Raw genomic sequence first — 15063 nt, 5'->3', positions numbered from 1 at the left:
ACAAACAAAACATTTAAAGGGTTATTTCACCCAAAAATGAAAATAATGTCATTTATTACTCACCCTCATGTCGTTCCACACCCGTAAGACCTTCGTTCATCTTCAGAACACAAATTAAGATATTTTTGATGAAATCCGATGGCTCAGTGAGGCCTGCATAGCCAGCAGAGAGGAAATGTTTGAGAGAGGAAATGTCATTGCTGGCTATGCAGGCCTCACTGAGCCATCGGATTTCATCAAAAATATCTTAATTTGTGTTCTGAAGATGAACGAAGGTCTTACGGGTGTGGAACGACATGAGGGTGAGTAATAAATGACATTATTTTCATTTTTGGGTGAAATAACCCTTTAACATTTAGTCGACTATTAGGGGTCAGCCCTAAAAAACTGCCCGTTCCAAGATTGCATAAATTCCCATGACTTTTCCAGGCCACATTAAAACTCCCTCATATTGCCATGCCCTCCATGAGCGTGTGAACCCTGAGGTGTGTGAAGGTTACCTGTAGAGAGGTGATCCTGTCGTAGTGCAGTGTGGTCATCTCCTTCTGTGTGAGAGCGTTTCCTGTCTGATCACTGATCTCAAAGCCAGCGTAGAACTTCAACACATCCAGCAGCTTCACACAAAAATGATTATATTAGTTAAGTGTGATAAAACATTGTGTGTGTTCAAAAATCATTAACGTAGAACAGAAACAGTCATATCTGAGGCTGTCATATCAATATCAGCAGACAACTATGACTTTTATCAGGATTCATCAGGTGTAAATGAACATTTCTTTAATTAAATCACAGCCTTTGTGATTTGATAACTGCACTAGACCATATCTGGACTGTGGTTTTATCTGGATTATTTTGGATTGTGTGGTTGTGGTGCGTTCAGCGCTGTACCTGACAGAACAGGTGACCCTCTTTCTCCCTGTCGGTGAGGTGAGACAGCTGGCAGTTGACCACCAGATGAGCGTCGTCCAGAACTGTGTTGAACCAGCGGCGGGTCGGGAGGAGAGCCTGCAAAGACGGGCAAGGTCAAAAACACCAAACATCTAAAGTCGCATTTAGAGATGATTAGGGATGTAACAATATCAAAATCTCACGATACGATAATATCCCAGGTATAAAGTCCACGGTACAATATTTATTGCAGTGCTTCCCACACATAGACTTTACTTGGGCGGGCCGCCCACGTATAATAACGGCCGCCCAAGTATATTTGGAAACACATTTTTGCTTTTATTATTTTTATCCTCTTATACTTTTATATCCGCGCAAGATAATGAAACCATCCGCGATCGATAAACTAGTCGTTTCATACCTGCTCGTTATGTGTGCGTCAGAACGGTTTACTCCCGCTAACATTCAAACGGGCGCTGCATTTTGCAAAGTCACTAGGCGGCGCTGTTGCGCGTTCTACAAGCTCGCGCAAAACTGCTTCAAAGTGATTCTCAATCAATGAAAAGCGCAGATTTATGCCAAGCGATTGCTAATGAACTCAAGTTGATGAATTATTACAATGTCTACTTCATGGCCTTTATATAAAATGTTTTAGACGATTGTAAGAATCTGAAGGATCCGCCTGCAATAGTATAGACATTTCAAAATAAGAGTCCCGTGTATTTCGGACTTGTTTATAATTAAAAGTCACACGCTAAGTTTTTTCTTTTTCTTTTGGGCATTATTGGTATTTTGGTTACACGATAAATTGTATTTAATTTGATTTTAATTTAATTCATAGTAAATTATTGTAGCCTCCCCCACAGGAAGAAAAGACTAAGAACATTATTTGACACATATATTATTAATTTTATAAATTTTACTAGTACAATCTGTGTCCCATTCACTGAGAGAGACACTATATGACAGGAAGGAGAACATTGGTAAACCATTTAAATGCTGTAATTTTGCATAATTCACAATGCATAATAATGCATATTATTAGTATGTGATTAAATGTAATATGCTATGTAATTAAAATTAATTTCAATAAATAAAAATACTGTTAAAAATCACACATTATTTGTTTGTCACATGTAGTAGACCATTTTTGTGCCGTGGGTAATAGGAGGATTTTTCGCCCGGCTGCCACCGCAAGTATATTTCAAACCTGTGGGAAGCACTGTATTGCAATATTAAAAAAAAAAAAAAAAAAAAAAAAAAAAAAAAAGACAAACTCCCTTTTTTTCTAAATAAAAATAACTGCACCATCTGGACCTTGACAAAGGTAACATCTATTATTTTTTCTAACATTCTCTATGCTACTACCTCTTATATTACGTATTAATTTTAAAGTGCAAAAAACAGTCAAGTCAAGTTTGAATTCATAAAGGGATTAATAAAGACTTGGATTCATAAAGACTTCACTTGTTTCTGAAAGAATAATTCAGTGATAGATACATTTTTAACAGTAATTTGTTGCCACCTAGTGGCGTAACAATGCAATCGACACAGTTGTTATTTGAAGCACCCAGTTACTTTCAAAAGGTGATTTATTCTGTTATGATCGGTAATGTAGACATCAGCGTTTATATCTGAATAATAAACTTTCATCTGATCATTTGAATATATGCAACAGACATAATGACACTGTGTTCAAAAAGACAAGCAGTTCATATCTAAACATGATCTAGAACACACATCTAGATCTTTATTTTTTGTCAAAGGTTTAATATACACTGGCGAATCATTGTCATCTAGGTATTAGATCATGTGGGTGATGAAATCGAGAACACAACCTTTTAAAGACTAATCGGATATGGATATTAAAAGGATATTAAAGGATATGCTTCTCGAACAACACCCACCCATTATACAAAAACAGTTTTCGGAACCGGGCTGAAAAAAAAAGTTTTTTGCCCGGAAGATGCATTGTTTCGTACAGTCATGTGACCACGATAATATCGAGACAATTTTGCTATTGTGATACCACAAAATTGTTAATACCGTTACAGAAGTAGTGACAGATCTTTTCTTCCATATCATGACGCATGTATGAGCTTTAAAGGATTAGTCACTTTTAAATAAACTTTTCCTGATAATTTACTCACCTCCATGTCATCCAAGATGTTCATGTCTTTCTTTCTTCAGTGGAAAAGAAATGAAGGTTTTTGAGGAAAACATTCCAGGATTTTTCTCCATATAGTGGACTTCAATGGGCACCAAATGGTTGAAGGTCCAAATGTCAGTTTCAGTGCAGCTTCAAAGAGCTCTACATGATCCCAGACGAGGAATAAGAGTCTTATCTAGAGAAACCAGTCATTTTCTAAAAAAAAAATTAAAATTTTATACATTTTAACCATAAATGCTCATCTTGAACTAGCTCTCTTCTTCTCCTCCTCTATTAAAATTCCAGCAGTGTAGACACTGCTAAGCGTATTACTGCCCTCCACAGGTCAAAGTTTGACAAAAGTTTGTCAAAATATACTAGTTCAATAGTTTATAACAATTAGTTCAAACTTTGACCTGTGGAGGGCAGTAATACGCTTAGCAGTGTCTACACTGCTGGAATTTTAATAGAGGAGAAGAAGAGAGCTAGTTCAAGATGAGCGTTTATGGTTAAAATGTATAAAATTTTAATTTTTTTTTTAGAAAATGTCCGATGGTTTCTCTAGATAAGACTCTTATTCCTCGTCTGGGATCATGTAGAGCTCTTTGAAGCTGCACTGAAACTGACATTTGGACCTTCAACCATTTGGTGCCCATTGAAGTCCACTATATGGAGAAAAATCCTGGAATGTTTTCCTCAAAAACCTTCATTTCTTTTCCACTGAAGAAAGAAAGACATGAACATCTTGGATGACATGGAGGGTGAGTAAATTATCAGGAAAAGTTTATTTAAAAGTGGACTAATCCTTTAACTAAACTATCTATCTATCCATCAGTATATATCCATCCATCCATGTTCCAAATGTTGTCTTTCACTTTTCAATAAAAAAAACTTGTAAAAAAAAATTCTTACAAGGTCAACAAATGTTTAAAAACGAACCGTATGCACAAATATATAACATGCATTTAGAAAATTGATGAATTGTGAATTTTCATTTCATGCCGACTTTAATATCAGTAAAAAAGATAACGAGAGGAATGAAAAAGAGTAGCAGAACGAATGCTGGAATGAAAACGTACCTCCAGGTCAATCATGAACTCAATGAATCTCTCACAGTAGTGAACCTTCTCCATGGAGACGGAGCCTGGAGCAACATGAACCATAAAACACACATTAAACCACTGATGACACGCCTCATTTCACACAGACGGGCAGGGCATGCTGGGTACGGAGGGGAAGCGGTGAAGAGAGAGAGTGACAGTATTACGATCGTCTCATAAACAGGACGCGCTGCTGGCCTCTTGCGTGACCCCCCATCTTCGGCCTGAACAGGTGGATGATGGGAGGAGGGCGCGTCGGCCTGTGATAGCAGCGCAGCGAGAGCCGCCCGAGGGCGAGCATCAGCTGCTCTGAAGCTGGGTCACGTCACAGGATGGTGAAAACACAGAGAGATACTCAAAGCAGAAATAAAGTCACTGCCTGAAGGGGTGACAGGAGCACTGAGGCCTTATGGGTAACAGAAATCAGCCCCATCTTAATGTCTAGCACTATATATGTACTGTGAAATGGGTTTTTCGGTGTCAGTGCTGTTGTCTAGACAGCCGGGCAGGTCAATATAAATCTGGGCTTTTTTTAGATTATTACTTCATATGTCAGACGTTACAGTGTTAAAACAGTTATTATATCAATATTTCACAATATTAGTGTTTTCAATTAATTTTTTATCAAATAAGTGCAGAAGAGACTTAATCTTACCAACCCCAAACCAAAGCCAACATTAGTGTCAGTATAAAGGTATTCAACTCTAAAGGAAGAACGGCGGTCTGAATGAGAAGGTTCACCTGACGCAGGGATGGACATGAGAACCAGCAGGAACTTCTTGATGAGGGCGGCGAGGAAGGTGCGCTCCTTCTTAGCTCTGTGGAAACACAGTTCGTGAGACACACAGGACATTGTTCTGACGTGTTTCAGGTTTATGGGGTGTGACGGGGTCTTACTGCTCCATTTCCTGAGTGTCCATCTTCTCATAGTTCTTTTTAATGAGGTTCCAGAACTTCTGCAGTTTGGGGACCTTCTTCAGCTCCTGCTGCAGTCTCGTCTAAATAATTACAAAGCCTGGAGTCAGTTTACAACATCTAACAAACACAGTGGCCAAAACAGAGCGGAGTCTTGTCAATGCATGAAAGTAAACACGACATGGAAATTTATTATTCATTAGAAATCAAAACTTTTTCCCTAATTTTTCCACATTTTCCAAAAGTATGGGACTGCTAATGAGTTCACACTGATGTGACCTAGAAACAGAATCTGAAATATATGATGATGATGATGATGTATTTTTTTTACATTTTACCATTACTGCAACTATTATTGTTACTACCACTGTAAACTCTGCTGTGCAGCACTAATTTTTAATTATTCATCAGTTATGAATTTTGTTCATGTCACATAGTGTAAGTCTAATACATTTGTTTATTTTACTTAGAATTGTATATAATATAAAAAACATAATATAACATATGTAATTAGTGCTGTCAATCGATAAAAAAAATCGAATTAAATTTTTTCTGTAATTAATTGCAATTAAAAACAGTGGATTTAATATGTTTATATTGTAATAATTTCACAGTTACTCTCCAAATTTAAGTAGAAATAACTTCAAAACAGCATATTTTTGTTTAATGTCATCTTTTTATGAATGAAGGCCAGTATCACTGATACTAATACTGCTATTGATTAATCCATTTAAACATTATTATTGACATTCAACATTACAGTATAACTGAAAGATATCAATTTCAACATTTAATTTAAGTGAACTTAAAACAATCTTCACAAACCCATTATAATAATATTATGTCTAACAAGTCGGAAATATACAGAAATTGAATATTTCTTTGTTCTTCAATGAACATTAATGACAGACATCTTCACAGCAACTGGTTTATTAGGCTGCTGTCACTTTAAGAGCTGCCGCTGCCGAACATGACACGGATCTGACGCGCATCTCATTTTCTCACAACTCTTTAAGTTCATTTAAGATGTTATTTAACTCATTTAAGACCGCTCTTATGAGGATACTCGACAAAACAGGCATTTTGTCATAATTCTGTGTGTTATTGTTTGTTCAAGAGTGAAAGAGAACTCGATATTGGCGAACATCTTTCTGTGCACAAGAGTCGTGTGAGTCACATGACACGACATTCACAGATAGCGTGTTCTTGATATTTCTTGTGGCGCATTAAACTGAAAATATTAATTGCATGCATTAACGCACTAATTTTGACAGCCCTAAATATAATATAATATAATATAATATAATATAATATAATATAATGCAGTTTGATTAAACCCACAAACCTTTATGTTGTATGAAGGGAGACCTTTGACTATCATTGTGTACTTTACAACAGTGTTGTTTTTTCTATGTTTTTTGGCAAAACATGACAAGCCTAACCGTGTCCCTTTAGGGTCTCTGTAGAATGAATTATTCATTTTCCGTGTCTTTCCGAATTCGGATTTAAGCTTCAAGCACATCCCTAGCAGAGATCATAAGGGACAGGAAGTGTGTGTGATGCAGTAATATTCACCGGCAGCAGACACATCCACATGGGCAGAGACACCAGCTTCTGCACCTGCTCACGGATCAAGTCCACTTCCTGTAGTGAAGAACACATCACAGACAAACAATCAATAACAGTTCTGTTTTACTAGAGATGGAGCAAACTATAGTCTTCATCACAGCACACATGATCAGCACACAAACACTAGACAATGAAATCACATCAACAATGCAAATGTGCCACCTGACGGGACGGGAGACACCCCGCCTGAAATCAGCACAAGCCAAAAATAGATGAAAACAGCTGAAGCTGAACCCCTGGGCTGATATTTTGAGATATTTAGAGCGCAGTTAAAAACCATATATAGTCTGTTTGGCAAAGCAACAGTGCCACCAAGTGATGAGAAACACAACAGGTAATGTGGCACACTTCTGCATGGATGACGACTGATAACGGTTCAGGAAGTGAGATGCATGTGAACGAACCAGACTGTTGAAGCAGTGATCGAGGAAGAGCAGCAGCACCGTCTGTTCCTTCAGAGACAGGCCGAGCTGCTCGCCCGACAGACACGACTCCATCACACACCTGAAGAAGTGAGGGAAGTGTGCGGGCGCTTTCTTAAACACCTGACGAGAGACACAACACACGGTGTTCACCATCATGGTAACAAACGTGACACTTAATGCAATAAACATTCACTTAACAACACAGGACATAACAAAACCCTAATGTACATAACACTGACAACAACAAAACTAAGAAACAACAGTTATTTCAGTGAAAATGTGAGAATTGACAGTTTTTCACAGTAAATAAGATCCTTTGTTCTTTTTCACTTGCAAAAACTGTACATTTAACAGTGTTTTAAAGTGTGAAATGTCCATTAGATCTATTAGAGTTTTTCACCATAATGAACTTACCGTTAACAAATCATCAGGTTTCACAGAAGCATGTTTATAGTCTTTTACCATTAAAACTACAATTATTTTTAGTGTTTAGGGTATTGACACAAATTTCACAATTCAATTTCAATTCACAAGCTTGTGAGTTAGAGTAGATTCACAATCAATTCAATTCAATATGGATTGTTTTGGATATATATCAGGTACAGTACATGGCAAATAATCTCAAGAGAAAAAATCTCAATAATACTGATATACATCAGCTGTTACTACATTAGTAAAATACTGAAGGTTAATATTAACTAAATTGTATAGAAACACTCAAATTACACACAAGGAAGATTTTTATAATAATAAAGTTATAATAACTCTGTAATTACATAATTATGTTTCTACTCGAATTCGTCTTTTGAAATATAAACATTTTAATGGTTGCTATCACAAAACTTTACGAATTTATTCAATCATATTCATACTGAAGAACAGTTAAAAATATTATGAATATGTAATATAGTGCATATATTTAGCAAAATGTTCCTCATTTTTTACCGGACTAACAAGTTTATGGTCACTGAATATGTTTTTTTCAGAGGTAAATGTGACGTTACTGTTCTCAAGCTGTTTTACTGACGTCTTTCCACAGTTAAAACACTGATGAAATGGACAGAATTTGAAATCTGAGACTGTTTCATATCAAAAGTAATGAAGCACAAAGATTATTGCGATTTATTGGATTGGAGATGTGATACAATGTTCTGTTCATTCATCAACTGAAAACAGCATAGATTAAAAGATTGATTCTTGGGATTTAAGAAACTATATCGGTTCATTAAAATCGAGAGATCAATATTTTTAACCCAGCCCTAGTAGAGTTCATTTTTATCAAATTACATTGGATCTCAAATCTGTTAAATCTGAACTCATTCTGGTCAATCGTGGCTGCAGTAGAGCTATTAATGACGCTTCATCATAACCACATGACAAACAGCACAAACTTATGAATGTCAGTAACATTATTTCATGTTTAAATGAGTAAAACATGTTTGTCTCCTTCAGAGTAACCTGCTAACTTGAATTTTTTACCGAAACACCAAAACCAAAATTCAAGTTTTTTATTTAGCTGAAAACCAAAAATATTTCGGTAATTTAAAATTTATTTTTGGTAATTAAATTGGGAGTAATTGGGTAACTGAACTCAGTAAGCTGTTCAGGATTTCGTGTTCACAGGTGATAGTGTATTCAAAGTAAACTTCTTCGACAATGATCCGCCTTTCGATATTTCAAATGAACAAATCTTACATATTGCTAGTCCAGCATCATTTTTGGTCACAGTGAAGTGAGTCCACACTACTAACAAGTTTACCTGTTGTACATTCTCCATGTTGTGTGCCAAAAACACACACTGACAGTCAAAACACACCGTTAGAGAAACACTGTTTCAGCCGTCCAAAACCATATTTGTGTTTGTTTGGTGCATCAGCAGTGAAAGTGTTGGTCCCAGATTATAGTAAGGGTCTTTTATCTACTAACATTTAAAGGAATCATGTAATAAAATTGACTTATTGTGTACATACATGTTTTTACATTGTACTTTTATTTAAAAATGACCTGCATTGTAATTACACTACCATTCAAAAGTTTGGAAACATTACTATTTTTAATGTTTTTGAACAAAGTCTCTTCTACTCATCAAGGCTGCATTTATTTGATCAAAAATACAGAAAAAAACTGTAATATTGTGAAATATTATTACAATTTAAAATAATGGTTTTCTATGTGAATATATAGTAAAGTGTAATTTATTCCTGTGATCAAAGCTGAATTTTCAGCATCGTTACTCCAGTCTTCAGTGTCACATGATCCTTCAGAAATCATTCTGATATGATGATTTGATGCTCAATTATTATCAATGTTGGAAACAGTTGTGCTGCTTAATATTATTTTATAACCTGTGATACTTTTTCAGGATTCACTGATGAATAAAAGTTTAAAAAGAACAAAATTTATTCAAAATATAATTTTTTTCTAACAATATAAATCTTTACTATCACTTTTTATCAATTTAACATCCGTGCTGAATAAAAGTATTAATTTCTTTAAAAAAATAAATAAAAATACTGACCCCAAACTTTTGAACGGTAGAGTATAATGTTACAAAAGATTTAATTTAAATAAATGCTGATATTTTTTTTAACTTTTTATTCATCAAAGAATCCTGAAAAAGTATTACAGGTTATAAAATAATATGAAGCAACACAACTGTTTCCAACACTGATAATAAATCATCATATCAGAATGATTTCTGAAGGATCATGTGACACTGAAGACTGGAGTAACGATGCTGAAAATTCAGCTTTGATCACAGGAATAAATTACACTTTACTACACTGTGTGCAGAATTATTAGGCAAGCTGATTTTCTGATCATATTTTTTTTCCAAGCACATTTTACCAATTCCAATCCACATCAATCTTAATAACTACTATTAATATTGTTTTTAATCATTTATAAGTGATATATAATTGTTCATGAAGGCTGGAAATGAAAAATGCCTTATATTCAGGTGTGCAGAATTATTAGGCAGGTTTGCTTTTACAGGCAAAATGAGCCAAAAAAAGAGATTTAACTCAGACTGAAAAGTCAAAAATGATTAAATACTCACGAGAAGGACGCAATATTAATGCAATACTAGAATTTGCAAAGTTAAAGCATGACCAAGGGAAAGCAAAATGCTCATGGGGTCAGCGGGGTCATACAAAATCAGGTGGAAAAGAAAAGACACATGTTAACTGCAAAATAATTAAGAATTAAGGTGAAGAATTAAGTGTGAAACCATCAGGAACCCTTTAGTCTCCAGCGCCACCATTTTCCAGAACTGCAACCTACCTGGAGTCTCCAGAAGTGCAAGGTGTCAGGATCTCAGAGACTTAGGTTAGCTAAAGAATCCTAAAAAATGACCCGCTCTTAATAAGAATCACAAGCTGAAATGTTGTGAAATACATGAAGACTGGGTTTTTATAGGCCTTATAGACAGACAGATTGAGAGTGACTCCTGAAGGACCAGCACCACATCCTCTTGTACCACTGTTTGAAGAATTTATCTTCCAGAATCTGGCAGTAAGGTGTTTGAGTTCACTTTTAGTCCATCTCTTATCCTGAAATGTCCGTCTTGCAGAGATGGACTAAAAATGATCTTCCAAAACTTACTGCCAGATTCTGGAAGATAAATTCTTCAAACAGTGGTACAAAGAGGATGTGGTGCTGGTCCTTCAGGAGTCACTCTCAATCTGTCTGTCTATAAGGCCTATAAAACCCAGTCTTCATGTATTTCACAACACTTCAGCTTGTGATTCTTATTAGGTGCAGGTCATATTTCAGGATTCTTTAGCTAACCTAAGTCTCTGAGATCCTGACACCTTGCACTTCTGGAGACTCCAGGTAGGTTGCAGTTCTGGAAAATGGTGGCGCTGGAGACTAAAGGGTTCCTGATGGTTTCACACTTAATTCTTCACCTTAATTCTTAACTCTTTTGCAGTTAACATGTGTCTTTTCTTTTCCACCTGTTTTTGTATGACCCCGCTGACCCAATGAGCATTTTGCTTTCCCTTGGTCATGCTTTAACTTTGCAAATTCTAGTATTGCATTAATATTGCGTCCTTCTCGTGAGTATTTAATCATTTTTTACTTTTCAGTCTGAGTTAAATCTCTTTTTTGGCTCATTTTGCCTGCAAAAGAAAACCTGCCTAATAATTCTGCACACCTGAATATAAGGCATTTTTCATTTCCAGCCTTCATGAACAATTATATATCACTTATAAATGATTAAAAACATTATTAATAGTAGTTATTAAGATTGATGTGGATTGAAATTGGTAAAATGTGTTTGGAAAAAAAATATGATCAGAAAGTTAGCTTGCCTAATAATTCTGCACACAGTGTATATATTCACATAGAAAACAGCTGATTTACACTGCAATAATATTTCACAATATTATTGTTTTTTTCTGTATTTATTATGAAATAAATGCAGGATTAATGAGCATAAGAGACTTTGTTCAAAAACATTAAAAATAGTAATGTTTCCAAACTTTTGACTGGTAGTGTACATTTGTAATGAATTTCTGTAATTACATCTATAATTACACCATTCCTCACACCTGTCCTAACATTACCCATATCACCTCAAAAGAGTTTAGCCATTCAACACCAACACAACAAATACACTGTGCTGAATATTTTTTATATATAAGAACATAGTATTTAAAGACAACTAGTATAAAGTGTGAGCAAAGTATCTTATTCTGCAGAAGTGTCTTTATTTTACTATCACTCATCAGCGTTTGAACACACACCTCCCAGGCAGGAACGTTTTCACGAAACTTCTCGTTGACGATGCAGCAGATGGACATCAGGAAGCTGTTGGTGGAGGACTCAGGTGTGTAGTTCACCCACAGGAAGTTCTCCAGGTACTGGCTGCAGACACACAATCACACCAGTGAACTACACACAACTATACACAGAGATACTAACTACACACGAACACACGTCCAACTGACTGCTGACACACAACACCAACCTGAACTCCAGCAACATGATCTTTCTGATGGCAAATCTGCAGAGACACGACAATATACAGTCAATATACATACAAAAAAAGCTCTTATTGATATTTATATAGAGCAGAATAACTGAATAAGATGGAAACGCGTTTCCACAACAATACATAATTTAAAAAATGATAAAGAAATGGTGACTTTATCTCTCATTTCTCAATATTTTTCTCAGAATTTCGAGTTTATATCTCACAATTTGTCTCAGAATTATGAGAAAAGGAAACAGAATTGTAAAAAATTACCTTTTTTATTTTTTATTCTTTATAAAACAAGCTTCCATGAATACACACACATTAAGATCACTTTAATAGACTAACAATAGTAATAATAATATCATATCATTGGTGAATATACATTCCAAGAACTGTACATGAATATTCTTACTTTGATTTGATAATCTCATTCTGATAAATGTCTTCAATGACCTGAAAACAGAAGATGTTCATGAGCAGATGTTTGGAGGAGCAGTTTCTCTCTATATCAGACTGAAGTTAATGAAAGTGTCTGATCTCACCTGAGGGTCGAAGGGTAGTTTGCTCTTGACATGAGGAGCCCAGTACTTGTTCGAGAGCTTGAGAGGGAATATAAACACACACAGTGTGAGCAGATGAACACGAATAATGTGTTTCTCATAATAAAGTGATCATCATAGCTCACCTGAGTGACATATTCCGCGTTGATCTGAGACACGGAGGGCGCGGAGGTCTTGATCAGCCTCGAGTCCTTCTGCATCATCGATCCCTGATGATTTATCGATCAATCGAATCAGATTATCATGTGTCTTACTGTATAAGACTGAGGAGCTCCTTCACTTCTTCAGCACTCACTGCTGAGAACATAACATATAACGTTAATATATGCTGGAATGTGAACTTAATCAATACTGATAATCAAAACAAACTTTGTTTATCAACAGAGACGTCATGTATACGTTACTAGCTTTAGCCGTACGCTAACATGTGAAAGTCTGAAAGTCGCGGCTAATGACAACTTCCGCTTTCGGAAGTTTCCTTACAAAATAAAAGCCTTATTGAGAGCTGAGAGACGAGACCAGCTCTAAAACTTTTTGATTTACAGATACAAGGAGTGCCAATATAGGCTACTAAAATAAGCTACTAAAATGATTAAATGTCAGGCTGGTGTCGGTTTTATGAGAAAGTGCTGTCTGTATGATTATAATCAGTATACTGATATGCTTGCAGTTTATGTGTTAAAAGGGTTTGTTTTATCATTCATACCACCACAACACTCACTAAGTGTGTATAAATTGTTTTTCATATATTTACTATAATATTATAGTATTATCTTAAAAGAGGTATGCCTATTTTAAAATTGTCTCCGTTTTAAATATATTAGACAGCAATATATTTAATCATGACTGCCAACTGGGATTGGGATTTATAAATGTTGAATTAAACATAAGCATTTCATTGAGTAACTGCATTTTTTGGACCATCCAGCCAAGTTTGTGGTCTCTGTGATTTACAGTATACAGATATGTTTAGGGCAGAAAAAGAATAATCGAAAAGGTACATTTGGTTCTTGGAACACAAATAAAAATGTTAAAGTGCAAGTTAAAGGCCATTTTTGGTCAAGCAATGGTGAGAATGTTGAACCAGTATTACAACATGTGAACTAGTACCAAAAGTAATACAGAAAATCAAAAAGAATATACTTGCTGAAATAATAGACCTTCACTTTAAAGTAGGGCTGTCAAACGATTAATCGCGATTAATCGCATACAAAATAAAAGTTTGAGTTTGCATAATATATGTGTGAGTAATGTGTGTAAATAATATGTATATATAAATACACACAAAGTAATGTATATATTTAAGAGAAATATGTTATTTATGTACAAAAAAATGTATTTATATATAATATAAATTATATAAAAATATAAATAAATACATATACTTGTAAATATTTCTCAAATATATACATGGATGTGTTTGTATTTATATATACAAAATAATTACACACAGTACACCCACATATATTAGGCAAACTCATACTTTTATTTTGTATGCGATTAATCGTGATTAATCGTTTGACAGCCCTACTTTAAAGTGATAGTTCACCCAAAAATTAAAATTCTCTCATCATTTACTCACTCTCAAGTTGTTCCAAACCTGTATGAGTTTCTTTCTTCTGCTGAACATAAAGGAAGATATTTTGAAGGAAGTTTGTAACCAGGCTGCTTTGGGGCTACAGAAATACTACAGAAGTCAATGGTGTCCCAGAACTGTTCAGTTTCTCACATTCTTTAAAATATCTTCCTTTATGTTTAACATAAGAAAGAAATGTGTACAGATTTGGAGCAACTTGAGGGAGATTAAATGATGACAGAATTTTTATTTTTGGGTGAACTGTCCCTTTAAGCTTTCATTTCATGATGAGTGTTTTTTGCAAAGAAAAGAGCAGGAGAAATGCCAAGCAAGCGTCTCATCAGAGCTGGCCAAACCTCCGTTTCATCTCACACAGTAAGATTTAACCTGAAATGCATGGCTCTTTATCCACAGAGGAACTACAGGAGTGGACAATGAAACAGAAACACCTGGTTTTAGACCACAATAATTTATTATTATGGTGTAGGCTTCCTTTTGTGACCAATTCAGCATCAGTTCGTCTTGGGAATGGCAGAAGTCCTTCACAGTGGCCAGAGGGATCTATTCCTCTTCCAGAGCAGTGTCCAGGTCACTATGTGATGCTGGTGGAGGAAAACGCTTCCTGACTCGCTCCTCCAAAATACCCCAAAGTGGCTCAAAAATATTCAGATCTGGAGACTGTGCAGGTCATGGGAGATGTTCAACTTCATCAAACCAATCTGTCAGCAGTCTTGCTGTGTGTACCTTCAATGTTTGAAACACTGTGCACATGATCCTCCTGAATGGTCCATCAAGCACAATAGGGATTGCCATTATACTGCAGCCCAAACCATCACTGAA

The 15063-nt window shown here is 35.4% G+C and overlaps 1 protein-coding gene across 2 annotated transcripts in view; it reads right to left on the bottom strand.

The window, feature by feature from the left end:
- The window catches only part of aqr (aquarius intron-binding spliceosomal factor), a 54926-nt gene extending 41797 nt beyond the window's left edge, over positions 1-13129 (bottom strand). For both annotated transcript variants that reach the window (XM_048190335.1, XM_048190336.1), the window contains exons 1-12: positions 12773-13129; positions 12630-12686; positions 12500-12540; positions 12079-12114; positions 11855-11975; positions 7086-7226; positions 6628-6696; positions 5035-5135; positions 4879-4955; positions 4117-4181; positions 889-1005; positions 501-614 (exon numbers count right to left, since the gene is read on the bottom strand). In XM_048190335.1, coding sequence (XP_048046292.1) covers positions 501-614; positions 889-1005; positions 4117-4181; positions 4879-4955; positions 5035-5135; positions 6628-6696; positions 7086-7226; positions 11855-11975; positions 12079-12114; positions 12500-12540; positions 12630-12686; positions 12773-12850 — 1017 coding nt within the window. In that variant the 5' untranslated portion in view covers positions 12851-13129. The remainder of the gene's footprint in view (positions 1-500; positions 615-888; positions 1006-4116; positions 4182-4878; positions 4956-5034; positions 5136-6627; positions 6697-7085; positions 7227-11854; positions 11976-12078; positions 12115-12499; positions 12541-12629; positions 12687-12772) is intronic.
- Between the last annotated feature and the right edge of the window lie 1934 nt (positions 13130-15063).

Source organism: Megalobrama amblycephala, linkage group LG5 (assembly GCF_018812025.1).
Source record: "Megalobrama amblycephala isolate DHTTF-2021 linkage group LG5, ASM1881202v1, whole genome shotgun sequence".
In the NCBI taxonomy this organism is placed as follows: Eukaryota; Metazoa; Chordata; class Actinopteri; order Cypriniformes; family Xenocyprididae; genus Megalobrama; species Megalobrama amblycephala.
Note: the sequence above shows the minus strand (reverse complement) of the source record. Positions and strands in the feature narration are given on the sequence as shown.